Source organism: Pan troglodytes, chromosome 6 (assembly GCF_028858775.2).
Source record: "Pan troglodytes isolate AG18354 chromosome 6, NHGRI_mPanTro3-v2.0_pri, whole genome shotgun sequence".
In the NCBI taxonomy this organism is placed as follows: domain Eukaryota; kingdom Metazoa; phylum Chordata; class Mammalia; order Primates; family Hominidae; genus Pan; species Pan troglodytes.
This window is the reverse complement of record NC_072404.2, coordinates 132,469,132-132,492,367: the sequence shown is the minus strand read 5'-3', so window position 1 is coordinate 132,492,367 and position 23,236 is coordinate 132,469,132. Positions and strand designations below refer to the sequence as shown.

Sequence of the window (23,236 nt, the reverse complement as noted above, 5' to 3'; positions counted from 1 at the left end):
TAGGTAATTATCTCCCTGGGGCCAGGAAGCAAACTGCTAAGCATTTCCATGCACACAGCTATTTTGCAGAGCACCTGATCCTTTACCTCAATGCTGCCTCTCCCTGAAATGCACTCAGCAGAAAAGGATAGTGGCTGAATAGAAACCTTACCCTGGGTTCATTTTAAGGCCTGGCAAAGCTGAGGCCCTAAAGGCTAGGCATGTCAACAAGCTCTAAAGCAGGAGCCTAAAGCTGTACACACTGTAGTTATTTAGCTCTCACTACAGACCAGCATTTTGAGAGAGACCTTTCAAAATGTTCCTACAGGAGAGGTTTTCCTTTGCTCAAAGTTTCCTATCAGTCGGAAGCATCCTCTGCTTCCTGAGAATGCTGCAAGACAAATGTACCATAAGATAGCCCAGCAATGATCATCCGGTTCAGCAGGGGCACAGAAAACCTCACCAGCCCAGATCTGCAAAGGCAACCAGGCTCTAGGGAAATCCCTTTATTGCTGTTGGGGCTTCCCCATCTTTGAGTTAAAAAGGAAAACAACCATTAGGCCTAGCTCACCAGAATGAAAGGAAACAACCCACACGGAGGTAATTAATTTATAGCCTGTGAATCTACACCACGCTACTGCTAGAATAAAGTCCAGACCTACCATTTGTACAGCAGGCTAGAAAAACAGCTGACCACAGAGGCAGTGAAATGAGTGACAGAGTGCAGGCTGCCTGCACAAGATGGCCTGGATTCCAACCCTGCTCCTCCATTGCTAGCTGTGTGACTGAAGGCAGGTTACTAACTGGCCTATTCTACCTATTGAGCTTACCTGTAAGTAAAAAGGAAACAACCATTAGCAATGACCTTGTTGTACTGTGGGGAAGAGTATATGAGTTAGCATGCAAAGTGCTTTAGATCAGTGCCTGGCATCATCTAAGTAGGTAACAGTCTTCAGTGACCCTCCCCTGAGAGGAGGAATGTACAAACAAAAGACAAAAGCCTACCTTTCAGCATCAGAGTGAATTACTGGTTTCAGTATGAAATTGTATCCAGAAAAGTTCTTTTTTTCTATTTGCTTACTTAAAAATATTTCCAAGATGTTTTGAATGAAAATGTTAAAATACTATTGTAAATGTAAATGATAATCATCAGAGGGAGACTTGTAATGCCTTCCCTTCTCCCTCCCACAAAACATATATGCTAAAAGATTGCCATGTTTGGGGCATATATTTAGTAAGAATTTACCAAGCATTTTCCCAGTCTGAAGTTGCCTCTATTTAGGAATATTAAGGTAGGTTTTTAATCATAAAGGGGTGCTGGATTTTGTCAAATGTTTTTTCTGCATCTATTGAAATGATCATGTGATTTTCATTCTTAATTCTGTTTATGTGGTGTATCACATTTATTCACTTGCATATGTTAAACCATCCCTGCATCCCTGGTATGAAACCCAGTTGTTCATGGTGAATTATCTTTTTGGACATGCTGTTGGATTCAGTTAGCTAATATTTTACTGAGAATTTTTGTATCTATGTTCATCAGAGATTATTGATCTGTAGTTTTATTTTTTGTTATATTGTTTCCTGGTTTGGGCATTAGGGTGATACTGGCTTCACAGAATACTTTAGGGAGGATTCCTTCTTTATCTTTTGGAATAGGGTCAATAGGATTGGTACCAATTCTTCTTTGAATGTCTGATAGAATTCAGCTGTGAGTCTATCTGGTCCTGGACTTTTTTTTGTTGGTAACTTTTTAATTACCATTTCAATCTGTTCAGACTTTCAATTTCTTCCTGGTTTAATTTAGGATGGTTGTATATTTCCAGGAATTTATCCATCTCCTCTAGGTTTTCTAGTTTATGTGTGTAAAGGGGTTCAAAGTAGCCTTGAATTATCTTTTTTATTTCTGTGGTATCAGTTGTAATATCTCCTATTTCGTTTCTAATTGAGCTTATTTGGATCTTCTCTCTTCTTCTCTTGCTTAATCTCACCAATGGTCTATCAATTTTATTCATCTCTTCAAAAGAATTGGCATAGAAGGGACATACTTAAGGTAATAAAAGCCATCTCTGACAAACCCACAGCCAACATTATACTGAACGAGGAAAAGTTGAAAGCATTTACCCTGAGAACAGGACAAGGATGCCCACTTTCACCACTTCTATTCAACATAGTACTGGAAATCCTAGCCACAGCAATCAGACAAGAGAAAGAAATAAAGGGCATTCAAATCGGTAAAGAGGAAGTCAAACTGTCAGTGTTTGCTGATGACATGATCATATACCTAGAAAACCCTAAAGACTCATCCAAAAAGCTCCCAGGAATGGTAAATGAATTCAGCAAAGTTTTAGGATACAAAATTAATGTATGCAAATTAGTAGCCCTGCTATACACCAACAGCGACCAAGCTGAGAAGCAAATGAAGAACTCAACCACTTTTACAGTAGCTGTAAAAATAAAAAAATAAAAAAATACTTAGGAATACACTTAACCAAGGAGGTGAAAAACCTCTACAAGGAAAACTACAAAACACTGCTGAAAGAAATCACAGATAACACAAACAAATGGAAACACATCCCATGCTCATGGATGGGTAGAATCAACATTGAGAAAATGACCATACTGCCGAAAGCAATCTACAAATTCAATGCAATTCCCATCAAAATACCACCATCATTATTCACAGAACTAGAAAAAAAACAACCAAAAAATTCATATGGAACCTAAAAAGAGCCTGCATAGCCAAAGCAAAACTAAGCAAAAAGAACAAATCTGGAGATATCACATTACCTGACTTCAAACTATACTATAAGGCCACAGTCACCAAAACAGCATGGTACTAGTATAAAAACAGGCATATAGACCTATGAAACAGAATGAAGAACCCAGAAATAAAGCCAAATACTTACAGTCGACTGATCTTGGACAAAGCACAACAAAAATATAAAGTGTGGAAAAGACACCCTATTCGACAAATGGTGCTGGGATAATTGGCAAGTCACATGAGTAAGAATGAAACTAGTTCCTCATCGCTCACCTTATACAAAAATCACCTCAAGATGAATCAAAGACTTAAATCTAAGACCTGATACCATAAAAGTTCTAGAAGATAACATTGGAAAAACCCTTCTAGACATTGACTTAGGCAAAGACTTCATGAACAAGAACCCAAAAGCAAGTGCAACAAAAACAAAGATAAATAGATGGGACTTAATTAAACTAAAAAGCTTCTGCACAGCAAAAGAAATAATCAGCAGAATTAACAGACACCCCACAGAGTGGCAGAAAATCTTCATAATCTACACATCTGACAAAGGACTAATATCCCGAATCTACAAGGAATTCAAATAAATCAGCAAGAAAAAAAAAAATCCCTTCAAAAAGTGGGCTAAGGGCCAGGTGCAGTGGTTGACGTCTACAATCCCAGCAATTTGGGAGGCCGAGGCAGGTGGGTCACCTGAGGTCAGAAGTTGGCCAGACCAGCCTGGCCAACATGGTGAAATCCTGTCTCTAACAAACTCAAAAAATTAGCCAGGCATGGTGGCACATGCCTGTAATCCCAGCTACTTGGGAGGCAGAGGCAGGAGAATTGCTCGAACCCGGGAGGCAGAGGTTGCAGTGAGCCGAGATTGTGCCATTGCACTCCAGCCTGGGCAACAAGAGTGAAAACTCTGTCTCAAAAAAAAAAAAAAAAAAAGAAGTGGGCTAAGGACATGAATAATAGATAATTCTCAAAAGAAGATATACGAATGGCCAATAAACATGAAAAAAATGCTCAACATCACTAATGATCAGGGAAACGCAAATCAAAACCACAATGCAGTATCACTTCACCCCTGCAAGAATGACCATAATAAAAAGTAAAAAAATAAAAGATATGGGTATGGATGTGGTGAAAAGGGAATACTTTTACACTGCTGGTGGGAATGTAAACTAGTACAACCACTATGGAGAACACTGGAGATTCCTTAAAGAACTAAAAGTACATCTACCATTGGATCCAGCAATCCCACTACCAGGTACCTACCCAGAGGCAAAGAAGTCACTATACAAAAAAGATACTTGTACACGCATGTTTATAGCAGCACAATTTGCAATAGCAAAAATATGGAACCAGTCCAAATGCTCATCAATAAGTGGATAAAGAAAATGTGGTGTGTGTGTATGTGTACACATATATACATATATGTACACATATGTGTATATATGTACATATATGTATATATGTACATATATACACATATGTGTACATATATGTATATATGTGTACACATACACACACATCATGGAATACTACTCCACCATAAAAAGGAATGAAATAATGGTATTTGCAGCAATCTGGATGGAATTGGACAACATTATTCTAAGTGAAGTAACTCAGGAATGGAAAGCCAAAAGTATGTTCTCACTCATAAGTGGGAGCTAAACTATGAGGATGCAAAGGCATTAAGAATGATACAATGGGCCAGGCACAGTGGCTCACGCCTGTAATCCCAGCACTTTGAGAGGCCGAGGCAGGTGGATCATGAGGTCAGGAGATCGAGACCATCCTGGCTAACACGGTGAAACCCCGTCTCTACTAAAAATACAAAAAATTAGCCGGTCATGGTGGCAGGCGCCTGTAGTCCCAGCTATTCAGGAGGCTGAGGCAGGAGAATGGTGTGAACCCGGGAGACAGAGATTGCAGTGAGCCGAGAAAGCACCACTGCACTCCAGCCTGGGCAACAGAGCGAGACTCCGTCTCAAAAAAAAAAAAAAAAAAAAAAGAATGATACAATGAACTTTGAAGACTCAGAGGAGGAAAGAGTGGGAAGAGGGTGAGGGATAAAAGACTACACATTGGGATTGGGTACAGTGTACACTGCTAGGGGGATGGATGCACAAAAATCTCAGAAATAGCCACTAAAGAACTTACTCAGGAAATACCACCTGTTTCCCAAAAACCTATTGAAATAAAAATTTAAAAATAAAAATAAACAAGCTTTGAAAGAAAAAAAAAGAATATTAAGGTAGGAACATGAAGACTTAGGTTCTAGGCCTGACTTTGCTGCAAACTAACCACATGAGCTTAGACAAAACATTTCCTTTTCTTTCTTCTGTTAGTCTCGATTTTCTTCTCTGAAAAATGAATGGCTTAGGGATGAATGATCAAAGTCCTATCAGGTCAACAATCCCTGATTCTCCTCATGGCTTTTTAAAATTGATACATAAGAGCTGTACATATTTTCAGGGTACATGTGATAATTTGATACCTTCATGTAATATGTAAAGATCAAATCAGGGTCACTGGAATATCTACCACCTTAAATTTATTGTTCTTTTCTTTGTGCCAGGAACCTTCAAATTATTCTCTTCTGACTATTCTGAAATACACAACAGATTGTTAACTATAGTCACCCTAACAATCTGTCAAACATTAGGTCTTATTTATTCTATTTAACTGGTATATTTGTACCTATTAGTAAACCTCAGCCAGGCATGGTGGCTCACACCTGTAATCCCAGCACTTTGGGAGGCCAAAGGAAGAGTATTGCTTGAGCCCAGGAGTTCAAGACCAGCCTGGGCAATATAGGGAGACCCCATCTCTACGAACCATTTAAAAAATTAGCCAGACATGATGGCACGCACCTGTGGTCCCAGCTACTTGGGAGGCTGAGACAAAGGATTGCCTGAGCCCAGGAGGTCAAGGTTACAATAAGCTGTGCAGTGTGCAGTACACTGCAGCCTGCGTGACCTTCCCAGCCTCTGGTAACCACCAATCTACTCTGTATCTTTGAGATCCACTTTTTAAACTCCCATATATGAGTGAGAATATGCAATATATGTCTTTCTGTAATTGGCTTATTTCACTCAACATAATGACCTCCAGTTCCATCCATGTTGCTGCAAATAACAGAACATTCTTTTTCATCACTGAAAAACATTCCATTGTGGAACATTCAAATTCCAAAGAGAACTATTTACAAATTAATCTCTGTTCCCTGATCCAATCATTCTCCCTAGTAATCATGTATTGCCCTCAAGAAAATTCCTCTTTTCCCTGTCCCACAACTTGTTTCTCCACCATAACTTGTTTTGCCAGGATCCAAGACCCCAATCTTTCTGTAACCTCAAGATCATATATAAGCTTCTTAACCCCACTGAGATATTGGGTAATCACTCTGTAGTTCTCCTGTGCACATTAATAATACATTTCTTATGCCTTTTCTCTTATTAATCTGCCATTTGTCAGTTAATTTTTCTGTCAACCTTTCAAGGATGAAGGGGAAGTTTTCTGTTCATCTCTGCAATATATACCACATATTCTTTACCCATTCATCAATTGATGGGTACTTAAATTGATTCTAAATTTTGGCTATTATGAATAGTGCTGCAATAAACATGGGACTGCAGGTACCTCTTTGACATACTGATTTCCTTTCTTTTGGATATATATCCAAGAAGTGAATTGCTGGATCATATGCTATTTCAATTTCTAGCTTTTTGAAAAACATCCGTTTTCCATAGTGGCTGTACTAATTTACAATCCCACCAACAGTGTACAAGAGTACCCCTTTCTCCACATCTTCACCAGCTTCTGTTATACCCAGTTTTTGTTTTGTTTTGTTTTTTGAGACGGAGTCTCGCTCTATTGCCCAGGCTAGAGTGCAGTGGTGCCATCTCAGCTCACTGCAACCTCCGCCTCCTGGATTTAAGTGATTCTGCTGCCTCAGCCTCCTGAGCAGCTGGGACTACAGGTGTGTGCCACCACACCCGGCTAATTTTGTATTTTTAGTAGACACAGGGTTTCACCATTTTGGCCAGGCTGGTCTCGAACTCCTGGCCTCATGTGATCCTCCTGCCTCTGCCTCCCAAAGTGCTGTGATTGCAGGCGTGAGCCACTGCACCTACCACACCCTTTCTTCTTACAAAAATTAGCCGGGCACGGTGGCACATGCCTGCAGTCCCAGCTACTCAGGAGGCCGAGGCAGGAGAATCACTTGAAGCCATTCTAACTGTAGTGAGATGATAGCTCGTTGTGGTTTTGGTCTGCATTTTTCTGATGATTAGTGATACTGAGCACTTTTTCATATACCTGTTGTCCATTCACATGTCTTCTTTTGAGAAATGTTTATTCAGATCTTTGCCCATTTTATAATTGGATTATTTGCGGTTTTGCTATGGAGTTATTTGAGCTCCTTATATATTCTGGTTATTAATCTCTTAGATGAATAGCCTGCAAATATTTTCTCCCATTCTATGGTTTGTCTCTTCACTTTATTGTTTCCTTTGCTGTGCAGGAGCCTTTTAACTTGATATAATCCCATTTGTCTATTTCTGCTCTGGTTGCCTGTGCTTTGAGGTCTCACACAAAAAATCTTTACCCAGACTAATGTTCTGGAGCATTTCCCCAATGTTTTCTTTCACAGTGTCATGGTTTCAGGTCTTAGATTTAAGTATTTAATCCATTTTGATTTGATTTTGCATACGGTGAGAGATAGAGGTCCAGCTTCATTCTTCAACATATGGTTATTCAGTTTTTCCAGCACATTTATTGAAGAGACTGTCCATTCTCCAATGTATGTTCTCAGTGCCTTTGTCGAAAATGAGTCGACTGTAAATTTGTGGATTTATGTCTGGGCTCTCTACTCTGTTCCATTGCTATGTGTCTGTTTTTATGCCAGTACCATGCTGATTTGGTTACTATAACTTTGTAAAATATTTTGAAGTCAGATAGTGTGATGCCTCCAGTTTTGTTCTTTTTGCTCAGGATTGCTCTGGCTATTCAGGGTCTTCTGTGGTTCCACATAAATTTTAGATTTTTTTTTCTATTTCTGTAAAGAATGTGATTGGTATTTTGATAGGGATTGCATTAAATAAGTAAATTTATGTGCAGAGTATTGTAAAATTTATTCACAGAGTATTGTCATTTTGATGATATTAATTCTTCCAATCCACGAGCACAAAATATCTTTCCATTTTTTGTGTGTTCTCTTCAATTTTTTTCCATCAGGGTTTAATAGTTTTCCTTGTATGCATCTTTCACTTTTTTTATTAAATTAATTCCTAGGTATTTTATGCTCTTTGTAGCTATTGTAAATGGGATTGCCTTCTTGATTTCTTTTTCAGATTGTTCACTGTTAGCATATATAAATGTTACTGATTTTTGTATGCTGATTTTGTATCCTGCAACTTTATTGAATTCGTTTATCAGTTCTAACTGTTTTTGGTAGAGTCTTTAGGTTTTTCTAAATATAAGATCATGTTGTCTGCAAACAGGGCTCACTTGACTTCTTCCTTTTTCATGGTTTTCTCTTCTATCACCTGTCTCACTGAAACTGATCTCCCCTTTTCATTACTTTCTCTCATCGTCTTCTGTCTACTCCTTGTCCTCTCTGGATATCATGTAATTCTCAATATATTAATATAGTTTCTTACCTAGCTCTAAATAGTAAGTATATTGCCTCCTAATGAAAATATTTTTTAATTAATAAAGTTAGAAACCTTTGGAGTGAGAGATTCATTCCCATACCTTCAGCACTTACCACAATTTTTTCTGTGGTTTTCTAGCAAAACAGTTTCTGCTGGCTTCCGTCCACCAAATCCTCTCTTAGATAATTTTCCTCTGCCCTCAATCCCCTAGATTGAAGAGATTATCTAAAGCCTTTCTCTTCTCCATTCATTGCTCTAGGTCAGACTCAAATATTTTTACTATTTCTCATTTGGACAATTTACGTTGTTCCTCAACAGGTTAAGTAGAAGTAAATTTTTGAGGTGATTGTTCTCTGAAGCCAAGAGTTCCTGCCCCCGCCCCGACAAATGTGAAGACCAATGTGGGGCTGCTACATTCTTCTTTGCAAAGTAATAATAGTAAAATAGCACTACCATACACTATCACCATCATTTCAGAAGAAAATTTTAACGTTAAAAAGTAAGAAGGACACAATCTCAGAATAAAATACAGTCCTTACATGGAATAAATTAGTGACCAGCTTTATAGCTTTATGGAGCCACTTTCTACAGGGTCTTTATTTTTCTCATATCTCTAAAGAACAGGGAAAACTTCAGAGACACATACAGGTGAACAGATTAGTATTTAAGAGGCGACATGGTATAAATTATCGCATATACCTTATTTCAACCCATTTTAAGGAGGAAGTTTAATATGCTTCACCTCAACTTGGGTTGGTCTTTGCAGCCAGCATTGGGCTTTCTAGTTGGATTTTCATTTATCCAAAACAGATTTTTAGTACCAGAAGTAGTTCTAGAGAAAGAGAATTTTGAGGATAGATTTCTTTAGTTGGTTTTGGGGTTTCTGGAGTTGGCTGCTTAATATAATTAGACTCAAAAATGCTAAGGACTCTACTTCTAATAGTATGGAGAACACTGACAGTCCTTGGCGTGAACTGTTTAGAGAGTTATGCAAAATAAATGCATTTGATACTCCTGATTCACCACTCTTGAGAGGCAAAGAGTTTAGCAACTCTACACATAATACCTTTGACCATATGTGGAGAACCAAGGAATATAATGAAGTTGGTTGGTTGCTCCTAAGTTCACTGGACAAGGTGATGAAAACAATGAACTCAGGGATTCTAACTCCTGGCTCCAGAAGCACATACTGAGCTTCAAATCTTCTAAGAGTGCCCTTAGTGAGAGTCTCATCTCTTGTAGAGAAAGAGCTGGAAATTGTGGAAAATCAGACACAAGCTCTTATGTTCGTGGCTGACCTGCAATGAGAGGTGCATGCTCAGGCTCACCAGGTATCTACTGTTAAAGTGAGGGCATTAATTGGAAAAGAGTGGGACCCTGAAACTTGGAATGGAGATGTGTGGGAGGACATTTAACACCAACTTTAAACATCTCATGCCACGAGTTTAACAATCCGTATGACACAGCAAAGCAAGATGAACCTGGATGTTCTCTGCACACGAAAAGATCCTCCCCACACTGCCATCATCCCTCTCCTCTGTTTGCAGGTTTCTGTCCTCCATACATTTCTTCACCTTTTTACTCTGGCTCCTCACAAGCTCAAGCTTCTGAAATCCACCATTATTCTAGGTCCATTTACGCTCTTTGCTCCACATGTTTGCACCCTTCTCTAAAGCTTTTCTGTTTTTCTTCTGATCATCCACTTCTCTTAACATCAACTCTGTAAAATTTTTTTTATGCTTGTTTCTATAATTTAATCACAAGTATATGGGTACAGAGAAAAAAAGCTTTTCTAAAACCTTTTTGCCTTAAAGGTCATTTAATTCTATTAGAGTAGTCCCACTGAGTTTAGATGGTCTCCATTTGAGGCCACTAAAATTAACTACTTCAAGTGTTACCATTTAGCACACCTGCAACCGTTACAAAGATAAGGTAATAGAGCCATACAAATGATAATCATATTGCTTTTTTGCATTTTAGGGATTTTTTTTAAAAGGAAGCAATGCATAAATAAATGTAAATTTAGAAAGAAAAGAAGATGAAGGGAAAAAAACTTAGAATTGTCACAATCCATGTCAATACATTTTAAAAAAACTAAGCTATATTTCTATTGATCTTGATTTTGTACAATATTCCATTTTGATCGTTGGTTTTGTTTGTTTGTTTGTTTGAGACAGAGTCTTGCTCTGTCACCCAGGCTGGAGTGCAATGGCGCAATCTCGGCTACTGCAACCTCTGCCTCCCGGGTTCAACCCATTTTCCTGCCTCAGCCTCCCAGACAGCTGGGACTACAGGTATGTGCCACTACACCCGGCTAATTTTTTTTGTATTTTTAGTAGAGATGGGGTTTCACCATGCTGGCCAGGCTGGTCTCAAACTCCTAACCTCAAGTGATCTGCCCGCCTTCGCCTCCCAAAGTGCTGGGATTACAGATGTGAGCCACTGCGCCCAGCCCCATATTGATGATTTTTAGTTGAACTGAGTTACATTTATTTTACAATATCTTAGATAGTAAAATTTGACAGAGAATTATGTCTTCCTTTATTTTCCATTTCATTTACATTTGTTTTTCCCCTTCAACAAAGTAATACATGATTGCTTAAATTGTTTTCAAATATTTCAGAAATATAATGGGGTAGTAAAAGGCTTCTATGAGTCCACTCCCCAACATATATACATGTGCAAGATAATCACTGTAACCTGTTAGTGTATATTCTTCCAGAGCTTTTTACTGTACATACACTAATACACATATTACTAATCAGCATGTTTTTAAATGAGAAGGACTCCACCACTTACCAAAATAAGCCCTGATATTAGTGAGGAAGTGCCTGTTAGGGCCACGTAGAACTTCGGTGTTAATGTGTTCAAAAACATGCTCACTGAAAAAGAAAAGAGAGAGAAAGGGAGAAGAACAAGGAATGTATGAGTATGTCAGTAAAACCAGCTCTTCCATTTTTCTCTCTGGTAAAATCATTTATTTCTGATGATGAGAATTCTTAGAACCATAGTAAGATCCCATTAAAATGATTCACCATTACTTAGGCTCAGAATACTAGGTGTCAAGTAATATGTACTGAAAGAAAAAAGCTACATACAAGAAAATAGAGTACTTGTAATTTCTAACTCCCAAAACAATTGTTGAGAATGGTTTTCATGGATTCATAACCATGGAAGAGTTTAATCAAAGTTGATTACAAAACTGTTAGCCAAAAAGAGAAGGTGCTCTTACACATTTTGTGGGACCTGCACATCAGAGTCCCTGATGCATCAACAAGCAGTATTTCAACCTTAGAATAAACTGAAAATAGCTATATTTAATATATTAAATAGTTATTAAAGATTATTATACTATGGTTACCCCTAAGAAGGAAGGACAAATTGACAAGTTATTAGGTTGGTGCAAAAGTAATTGTGGTTTTGGCCACTGTATGATGAGTAAAAGGTTTTTTTCAACTTACTTAAAAGGTTTTTAAACTGGTCATCGAAATAAATGGAGTCAATGAAATAAATGAAAAATAAACCTCTAAAAATGAATGTTCACTGCCAAACACCTTCTTCTTCTTCTTCTTCTTTTTTTTTTTTGCGAAAGTGAGTTTATTAAGAAAGTAAAGGAATAAAGAATGGCTATTCCATAGGCAGAGTAGCCCAGGCACCTTCTTGACCACTCTGTTCATACCCACTATTCAGTTAACCTTCTTGCTCACTGATTAGGGTTCACTTACAAGTATTTTATACATATATTTTAAGTCATTGTTATTTATATCTAGATACTACACAAAACTTTTATTATTATCAAAACCACCACATACTTACTGGGCTTTTTGTGGGAGTATTCACATTTCTTTACTGAATCTGTTTGTAGAAGGGAATCACATCCAGTCTGGTTTTAGAAGTAGGGCTTTGATGTCATTAGAGGGAAAGGCTTTGGCATCTGTCCTGAGCTCAGCCCAGAAAGCAAAGTAATATACCAAAATGAACAGAGATCCCACGTTCACTCATTCAACAAATATTTTTCTCTGTTTATGAATGAGACAATGGGTAAAAAATGAAAGAATGAATCAGACACAGTTCCCACTCTCTAGAAGACCAAGTGCAGTTGAAACACACAAGCAAATGAGCAACTATTACATAAGTGCATAGATAGGTCCTGGGTGTAGGATTTTATGAAAACATGTTAAGAGGGATGCATCCCAGGCTGGGTGGCAGGGAGGAAGTCCAGGAGATGGACACATCTCAGCTGAATCCTGAAGAATAATTAAAAGTTAACCAAACCAAAGTGGACAGGAGGAGGGATGGGAGGACAATCTAAACAGAGGAAAGGACCTGCCTCAAGATGCCAAGGAGACAGCATGGGCCTTTCCAAGCAGATGCAAGGGTTGAGGAGGTTAGGAGACTGAGCAACAAAGACATGGATGTTGAAGGGTACACTGGTTCCATTCTTTCGTGCCACCCAAGCATCCTCTCAATAAGCTCGCCTCCCACTGCACCTACTCTTAAATGAATTTGTTTGACCTGTGGTATTTCATTTGCAATCACAAGAGACTGGACTAACACAATGTGTTCAGTCAATATTTACAACTCGAACTAAATGGACCTGGAACTTCCGGGAAGGTAGAAGAAGGCACAGAAGTAGTCATCAGCTTAGGGCTGTGAGGTAAGAGGAGGAAGCTACAGTTGAGTTGAGGAGGCTTTGCCTGGCCATCAAAAAAAAAAAAAAAAATATATATATATATATATATATATAGTGATATGTCATATTGTCATATATATATAGTGATATGTCATATATTATATATATATAGTGATATGTCATTTCCCATGCAACAGTTTGTTCGTAGAAGGAAGGAGATTTTTTAAAAGGAAAAAAAATCAAATGTGCACAAAACACCCCTACAGCTTATAACTGCCAATATGATTCAGAGGTGCTTAAAATTCTCAAAATTTCCCTCCACACTATGAGTGACCCCACATTCCCTGTTATTTTTTTAAAAGTCAGCAGAGGCCAGGTGTGGTCGCTCAAGCCTGTAATCCCAACACTTTGGGAGGCCGAGGTGGGTGGATCACCTGAGGTTAGCAGTTTGAGACCAGCCTAGCCAACATGGCAAAACCCCATCTCTACTAAAAATACAAAAAATTAGCCGGGCATGGCGGGTGCCTGTAATCCCAGCAACTTGGGAGGCTGAGGCAGGAGAATCGCTTGAACCCGGGAGGCGGAGGTTGCCGTGAGCCAAGATCACACCATTGCACTCCAGCCTGGGCAACAAGAGCAAAACTGCATCTCAAAAAAAAAAAAGCCAGCAGAATATTCATTTTGTTATTCTGTAATTATAAACATTCATATCTGTACCATATACCTTTCAGTAGGTTTCTGCAAACAAACTGAACGCCATTGAAATCCATTTCTAAAATAGAGGAAAAGATTTGCCTAAATTAGAAGTGCTTTAGTAGCCCTGCTGTTGACTGCCTAGCAACAAAAGCACAAAGCAATGGAGAGGAAAGATTTTCTGCTGAAAAATCACTGATCCACTGGAGGCAAAGACTCAAGATTTAATCAGTAAGTGAAAAAAAAAATTGAGTTTTTTTAAAAGAGATTAAAAATAAAGATTCCATTCATTTGTTTTTAAGATTATATATCAATAATAATTAATAATTAAAATGTATTTCTCTGGTATATCCATGTATAGGAAGGTGGCAGAGTTGACATAATGGTAGGCATTAAAATAAATGGAGATACAAACAGAAAAGAGAGAAGCAGAAACAGAAACACCTAGATAGTAGGAGATGCCCATTTAATAACCTATTCATTTATAATCTTATTAAATATCTGGCAAAAATCATTCAGACATGGCATGTGGCAATTCTGGACATAATGTCAACACTTGGTACTTGCTATTTCAGCCTACGTATTCATGTATTTAAGGATTATAACAAAGCATTTTCACAGATTAGAAAAGTTAATTTTCATTTCAGCTCCATGAGATCAATATTATTCGTCTTGTCTTGCGGCTGGAGGCTGAGCAAAGACCTGAATGCCAGTCAACCTGCCCCCAAGCTCATGCTTTTAGCATCACAGGGGACACATGGGAATATTACTGAAAAGCCTTCAGCAAAAAAAGCACAAAAGGAAACTACAGCAGCCTTTCATTAGAAAAGGAGAGGAAGCTCTAAATAAGTGATACTATAAGATAGATTTTTTTAACATTGTACTTATTTTTATCTCAGTCTTTTCTAGATAAGTCCCCTGTGAGCTTGTCATTTCTGTGTGAAGCACTAGAATGGAAAGGCAGAAAGCCACCCTGAGAAGGGGGAGAATCTAGTTTAAAAATTCTTCTATTAAATTAGGAAGGCTGCAAACTATAGCCCAAACTGCCCTAAAACCAAAAAATATCTTGCCTAGCTTCATCAAAGTCATTAGCAATTATTTTTGAAAACATATGAGGGCCTGATAAAGTGCCTAAAAATTGGACCAGAAAACTGTGAGGTATGTGAGTTGAGACATAAAATGGATATTCCTGATATTCTTTTTTTTTTTTTTTTTTTTTTTGAGGCAGAATCTCGCTCTGTTGCCCAGGCTGGAGTGCAGTGGCACAATCTTGGCTCACTGCAACCTCTACCTCCCGGGTTCAAGTGATTCCCCTGCATCAGCCTCCGGAGTAGCTGAGATTGCAGGCACCTGCCACCACACCTGGCTAATTTTTGTATTTTTAGTAGAGACGGGGGATCACCATGTTGGCCAGGCCTCTCTCAAACTCCTGACCTCAGGTGATCCGCCCACCTCGGCCTCCCAAATTGTTGGGATTACAGGTGTGAGCCACCCACCCAGCCAGATATTCCTGATATTCTATAGACACATCAAGGTCACCTCCATACTTGCTGGGGCTAGGCAAAACAAAAACCAACATGTAACAACTAATCTAGCTTTGCGAAAATAAACTATAATACTTTACTAATGCACTATTTCAACAAATCAGAGGGCTTTTCATCGGACCTGACTGGGCACCTCTAACAGGTCACACTGCTCAAAGAATATCACCTCAGTTATTGAAAGGCAGCCTCAGGGAATGCATCATGTAGAGTTCTGAAGATGCTGAACCTTCACCTGGCATAGTCTTCTCATTTAATTAATCAGTAAATGTGAAGGAATTAAGTGTGGCACTGAGAAGAAACTAAGTAGGCAGGGCAGGTACATGGACTGAAAATTAAATTACCTCTATGGATCACAGAAAAGCATAGGTAAGAGGACAATACAGCAGGTTGAACTGTGGGAAGTGAAGAATCACCCCAGTGAGCAGGGAATTCACACCAGAAGGCTTACTCAGGAATCACGTGGCATGCCCCTATGAGGCCATGTCTGTAAGGAGCCAGCCACGTTCTGGCTCTCATGACAGTAATAGCCTGCCACTATCTTCTTCAGAGTATGAGCAACCCCCGTATTACACTCCTGGAAGAGGCCTCTGTAAAGCAGAGCAGGCATATAACCCTGTGTGTTTGCCTCCTTACGTATATTCCACCTTGCACAGGGAAGTCTTCGAATGAAGGAGGTAAGGCAACATTAATGCCTTGGAGGTACTGACTAGATAGAATGGAATAAGCAGCATGATGAAATCCACAGCATCCAAAAATATGGGTGTGCTTTGTGCCATGTTCCTTTTAATGATTTGCTAAAATATGACATGCAAAATGGAAAAAAAATAAAAGTTATTAAGATAATAATCAGCAATAATTCAAAGGGTTAAAAAAGAGTCCCTGGGAGAAAAGTTTAGAGAAACTAAGTTATTTAGGCTGAAAAAAGAAAACAAACAAAAAAACAATGGAAGGGACTTTATATAAACGCATTATGCCTAGGAAAGAGACCAGGAATAGGAGACCCAGTCACCAAACATGAGACCAACAACAGTGTTGTGATGGCCCTGAGAGAGTCCCATGTTCTTGCAGAGCTTTGGTTTCCTATCTGTTTCCCAGAACTGCTCTGAGGCTGAGATGAAATGTGCATTTTCTCTTAACATCAGTCTATAGCTGCTGAGTGCCTACACTGGGCCAGATTCTGGGGACACAGCAGCTTACAGAGCACTGCCCCTGACCACAAGAGGCTCACAATCCAATGGGTGAGAGAAGCAAGTCATCGGATAAGCAAATGGGAAAGGACGCATGAGGAAATTATAAGGGACAGGGCACCAAAAGGAATGGAAGATCAAGAAAAATTTCTGCCAAGAAAAGGCATCTCATCTGAGACTTGTAGGCTGAATAGAAAGTTAACCAGGTAAAGTTACTGATGGCTGCAGAGACTAGAGAACAGTGAGGGGTAGAGCAGTAGGCCATTCCATGCAGAGTACCGCAGCCCTGGGGCCTGAGGGTGAATGCCCAGGGAAGGAAAGCTAAGCGCAGTTAAGGCACTGGTGGGGAATTAGATATGTGAAATTACTATCTAAAGTGACTGTATACAAATACATGGAATATTGATTGACTAGTAGTGAATGGCGAGTCTCAGTTTCCACTATGATGAGACAAATTAACATGGATCCAAATAGCACTTCTAAAAATTAGGACAGCTGTGTGTCTTCCCCAAAATTACCAAAATGATTTTTGGAGGACTTCTCTCTAACAAGTTTATGCAATGCCTAGATGGACAATGCGGCCCAACTAAAAAGATAAAGAATAGGGGGCTTTGGTTTACTTACTTTCTTGGTAAATCAATGTAGGTGAAAATCTCTTTACAAAAAGTACTCATGTACATTTGAGATTGTTTCATTGTCTATAAAATTTAAAAAGTAATACCTATCTTGCATAGTTGTCACAAGAGCTAAACATAATACTGTAGATAAAGTGCCTAATACGGCAGACCTCATCAAATAATATGTATTATGACGGCTGTTTTTCTTTTGATTTTTTGTTGTTGTTGTTGTTGTTTTGAGACGGAGTCTCACTCCGTCGCCCAGGCTGGAGTACAGTGGTGCGATCTTGGCTGACCGCAACCTCCGCCTCCCGGGTTCAAGTGATTCCCCTGCCTCAGCCTCCCAAGTAGCTGGGATTACAGGCATGTGCCACCACACCCGGCTAATTTTGAAGTTTTAGTAGAGATGCGGGTTTCACTATGTTGACCAGGCTAGTCTCAAACTCCTGACCTCACTGATCCACCCCACTCAGCCTCCCAAAGTGCTGGCATTACAGGTGTGAGCCACTGCACCCGGCCTGATTTGGCGTCTTATATTACTATAGTTGTAGAATGCAGAGGAGACTGAGCTGAATGTGTAAATGCTAACAATGGTAGTAGCTGTCATATTAGCATTAACTGAGTATCTTCTATGTGCCAAGCACTGTGCTACAGTGTACAGCCCAGGAAGTAAAACATCCACATTGTGATTAGTCCTGTGAAATATGGATGCCCTACAAAACAAATGAAGAATCATTTCATAGAAGGGTCCTTTTATCTGGATTCTAGTTGCTTGGGGTAGTACTAAACCTGAGGGTGATTCTGAAAGCAGCCATTTTAGAAGGCAAAGAAATGTCCCTGAAGTCTAACATGTGCTCCTAAATCTCCGATTACTGCCTTACCAGATACCGTGGGAACAACCAATTGAGCCACAGGCCATATGGGAACCACCTGTGATCCTGTTTATTCCTTTTCTTCAAGTCTTTTTATGGTTATGACATAAGCCATGTTAAAGCCTAAACCATAACCTAAGCATGCTGGTTAGCAATGTTTTCATTGCAAGGGATGAATATTCAAGGCCACAGTACCTTCCAGGCCCGAAGACTGGGCTATCAGGGTGGATTAAGAAATTGTCAATTTCATGCAAAGCAACATTTCTGATTTAGTTACTGAAAATGTGCTTTTCTATAGAAAGCACATTACGAGATAAGTTAGTCTAGCAGGGACTTCGCCTCAGACTGTTTTCTCAGACCTCCAAAGTGAGGTAGGGAACACACTGGAATAGTTTAATCCATCATTTGTATTTTTCCATGTGATAATAGAGAATATCATCTTCTCTCATTTCATTGTTCTTTCAACCTTACTAACTTCTCTCTTCCTTCCTGTCAGCATCTATTAAGTAAGGCTGCAACTTTACTTCTGCCCTTCCTCATTTACCAAAGGACAAGGGAATGAAAAATGGAAGCTCTAATGGCTTAGTTTACACTCCTGCTAATTTCAAACAGATTTCCAGATTGCACAGCTTTTAAAATGAAAGAACTTTTCCTCAGAATGACCCTGTGACAGACAAACGCTAAAGTGACTCCAACGATCCCCGCTCTGCTGGTATTCATAACTTCTTTTTTTTTTTTTTGGCTGGTATTCATAACTTCTTCTTTTTTTTTTTTTTTTTTGAGACGGAGTCTCACTCTGTCACCCAGGATGGAGTGCAGTGGCGTGATCTTGGCTCACTGCAAGCTCCGCCTCCCGGGTTCACGCCATTCTCCTGCCTCAGCCTCCCGAGTAGCTGGGACTACAGGCACCCAGTTATTCATAACTTTATGTGACCCCTTTCCCTTGAATGTGGGTGGGACATGGAGTACGGGGCTTGCTTCTAACAAACAACTATGTAAGATTCTATGTTGGTGGCAGACAGAGAGATCCTCCTTACTGGCTTAATGAAGTGGCCACGTGGACCTCAGGCAGCCTCTACAACAGCCAGTCAGAAACTCAAGCCCTCAGTGCTACAGCAATGATTACTGCCAACAGCCTGAGTGAGACTGGAAGCAGATTCTCCCCTGACTGAACTTGCAATTGAGATAGCAGCCTGGTCAACACCTTGATTATAGCCTTGTGAGGCCCAGAGCAGAAGACCCATCTAAGCCATGCCTGGACTCCTGACACAGAAACTGAGAGATAAGAAGTGTGTGTTAAACTGCTATATTTACGGAAATTTGTTAGGCAGCAATATAAAACTGATACCATCACCAACATAATAATTCATGAAAATAAAAATCAACATTGACATCTGATAATGCTGGCTAATTGCAGTATGCCGAGAAAGGGTGCTAAGATACACCAACTCTATGTGCCCCGAGCGTTTCTTTCCCAATTGTTCATAAATAAAATACAAGTTCTCCCTCTGCTACCATGACATGCTATTTCACATGCTGGCATGTAACTGTCTTTGCAAATGTGCTAATACTAAAGTAGATGCTGAGAGGAGCTGTTTTTTTAATATGGAAATAAAATATCTTCATTTCACCCAGTAAGTGGTTTTTTTTCTAGTCATATTTTAAATACACAATATTTGCATGTTTTTTAAAAATCAGTTTTACATCAAGGCAGAGCATCAGTTCAATCAAGGATTAAAAGCACAGCACGAGCACTTCTTTTCCTCATTTGTTGCTTCTGCTGCCCCTCTCCTTGCCCTTGGCCCTGGTCTCCTTGGGGTCTGATAAGGTCTTGAGGTTTTATGTATCACAATCCCCTTGATAAATCCTGTGTCATTTATTCTTGAGGAAAAGACATGGAAGTATAATTTTAGACCCGTTCCTATGGCAAGAAACCCTCATAAATCATTCTGTCTACTCTTCCTTCCACTCCCAATGTCGCCTAGGCAACTTTACAGGTACACTGTTTCTGCTGTACTGGGCATCTGGCTCTGCTGAGGAGTGGAGCTGAGCACATTCTTTCCTCAGTTGTGGTCTGGGAAACTATACTGGCGCAAACTGTATTGGTGGGAACAATGCAGTGTTCAGTCTTCATGGCACCTTCTCCCTTGCTGGAGGGAGGCCATCTGTCAACCTTCCCTGATATCATGAAGGACCATCCAACGCCCAGTCACACACAAACCTTAATAACCCTCAAGGACAAGTGGAACAAGATCTCAGACGATCTGTTCCCTTTTAGTTACAGGAAACTTGATAATGAAGATCTCCACCCTGGTCAAGAACAGAGGAAAGACCTAAGTAAGTCTTATTATATTTTTAATTATTTAAAATATGCTTTCATTTATGATTGAACACTATTTTATGAGTTTGTCTGTTTCTCATAAACTATTTAATACCAGGAAGAAAAAATAAATGTCTATTTGTACACAAAGCAAACCTTCCACATAGTTACATTGAAGAGAAATAGAAACTTTGCTAAGACAAGGTGCTCCAGGCTCTGGGAACCTCTTCCCTACAAGCACACACACTGTGTCTCAATCCTCCATCAGCCAACACAGAGCACCCAGCACAGAGCCTGGTCCACACAGTACTCAATGTTTGATAAACGCTAAATGACTACAAGGGGCAGAGTTCTAGGTAGGAAAGTTATAACAACCATTTCCCAGGACTTCTGATAATAACCTTCATAAGAAAATATAAATCTGACAAAACTACAAGTCTTTGATGGCTGGGACTTTGCCGTGTGTGTGTGTGTGTGTGTGTGTGTGTGTGTGTGTGTGTCTGTGTGTTTCTATCCTTAGACTACCTGTACAGTCTGAAGTCCATATTAGGAAGACTCAATGACTACTACACATTAATAAATCAAGATGGTCCCAGATATATTATCCTCATATAGCAAGACTATGGCTATGTAGAACCCTCAGAAATTAGTCATGTGGGATAGTTAAGGTTTTATCCTATTAAACCCGACACTTTTAAAAACAATTTCACAACGGAATCTTTCCAAAATGCATTACATACTTGACTTCACCCTTAAAAAGAATGGCCAGAACATATTTCAATCTTTGGTAACTCTAAGTCATCAAAATGAATGTAAACTACAGTACTGTGTTAGCATGCAAGAAAGTTTTTTAAAAAACTGTTGAGGCCGGGTGCGGTGGCTCATGCCTGTAATCCCAGCACTTTGGGAGGCCGAGGCGGGAGGATCACAAGGTCAGGAGTTCAAGACCAGCCTGGCCAATATGGTGAAACCCCGTCTCTACTAAAAATACAAAAACTAGCCGGGCGTGGTGGTGGGTGCCTGTAGTCCCAGCTACTCAGGAGGCTGAAGCAGGAGAATCGCTTGAACCCAAGAGGTGGAGGTTGCAGTGAGCCGAGATCGCGCCATTGCACTCCAGCCTGGGCGACAGAGCGAGATTCCATCTCAAAAAACAACAACAACAACAACAACAACAACAAAAACAAACTGTTGAAGTACCCTAGGTTATTGCCTCCAAAAGTAAGTAATCCCGCACAGGTTTTGTTTTGTTTTGTTTTGTTTTAAGTCTTCTTCATGTTATTTTTGTCACCTGACACACTATCAGATATTAACTATTATTATTTGTTGTGTACCTGCTTCAAACTGCCTTTTCTCCTCAATGTGCTACTTAAAAATCTGTTGTGATTTCAAAGGTGCATGACCAGCTTTGGTCATTCAATAGATATTCATATTCAACGTGTGGCCAGGTACTATGTAAAACACTGGTGATACAAAGATATATGATATATACATAGTTCTTATCCTCAAGGAGCTCTAGGTTTTGTGGGAGAAGCAGACATGGAGACAAATTGGCAGGCAATTATAATTCTGGTGTTGCTGGAAATATAGAGCTAGTACTCTTAACTCAGCCATGGGCTGGATGGAGTGAGTGACAGAGTGTGCATAAAGGAATGTTTCCTTGAGAAGGGTGCTAAGTACAGCCCTAAAAGATGTGCACTGGAACTATGTAAAATAACAGCTGTGTTTGAGGGCCAAAGGTAAGGCCTTCCCTTGGTAATTATTTTATGCTTATCTGTATGTACTATACGCACTCGCCTTTTTTTCTTACTTAGTGCTTGGTGCTCTGGGGAATTGAAATGTTTGGATTGCTCAGTTCTTGCAAGGTGCAGTGTCACTGTAGAGAGCTATTACATGCTCTTATGGGGTGGCTGGAGTGAGTGGTATAAAAGGACACTCCCATTTGTTCTTGTCTTCATACTGGAGTACTCCAAAAGGCTCTTCACAGCATCAGCCATGCAAAATGTGCTAGGACTTTTCCATTATCTTAAGGGGAATTTGTTCACTAGCTTCTCATTTACTCTTCCTATACTGGAAGTTATACCAAAAAATATTACAGAAACTTTAATAGTAAGATTTGGAAGATTACATGCTACAAAGCTGAATAAGGCAATTCGTTACTTAATGTGCTGGAACCTAATAAAAGGGTTCAAAATACTCACAATAATCAACTGTTTGAACAGATAATTGTTAAATCTAAAATGCATGGAAATAACTAAGAAATGTAAGAAGAATATTAACAAGTATAACGGAATAACATCTATATTCTAAAACATCTTTCATATATGCTCTACATTTATTAATATCTAAAATATATTTAGCTTATAAAAAGTATCATACACTGAACTAGACACTGGGGGCAGAAAATAACATGATAATGAGACTGACCCTACCCTTGAGACAGGAAAATGAGATGGCTACACAAATAACACAGAATATGAAACATCTCAGAAGAGAAGTACAGATAAAATCTAGAGGAAGTAAACATTACTTCCAGCTAGGAGGGTTAGAGAAGGTTAATGAATGGGATGTCCTTCCTTCTGGGCTTGGAAAGAAGGATAAGCTTTGAACATGAGATTAGAGAGGAAAGAAGAGAGAGTATGGACTCTAGGTAGATATCACAGCATACACAAAGGAATTGGATTGGAAAACAGGGCGGATGAGAAGCAGTGGGAGAGAATGCTGGCTCAAATGCCAAGCCAAGAAAAGTGGACTTCATATAGCAGGCAGAAAGAAGATACCATTCATAACCAGAGATGTGACAAAGACAGACACATCTGGTAGCAATGGGGTAGAGTGTGTAAAATGTGCAGCTGCGGGAATTATTTCAGAGGGGAGCGCCTATAATACCACCAGAGAGGGGAGTTGAGCATATCAGATGTTGCAGAGTTAAATTCAACAGGATGTGGCTTTCCCAATGTGACATAAAGGGCGAGAGTCTGG

At 39.4% G+C, this 23,236-nt stretch overlaps 1 protein-coding gene across 18 annotated transcripts in view; it reads right to left on the bottom strand.

Annotated features, from left to right (window-relative positions):
- ST7 (suppression of tumorigenicity 7) overlaps positions 1-23,236 on the bottom strand; it is a 274,150-nt gene that overhangs the window by 116,983 nt on the left and 133,931 nt on the right. For 13 of the 18 annotated variants that reach the window (XM_024357612.3, XM_024357614.3, XM_024357615.3 and 10 more), the window contains 1 exon segment: positions 11,191-11,273. The exons of 2 other annotated variants lie outside the window; for them this stretch is intronic. In XM_024357612.3, coding sequence (XP_024213380.1) covers positions 11,191-11,273 — 83 coding nt within the window. 18 annotated transcript variants of the gene reach the window in all.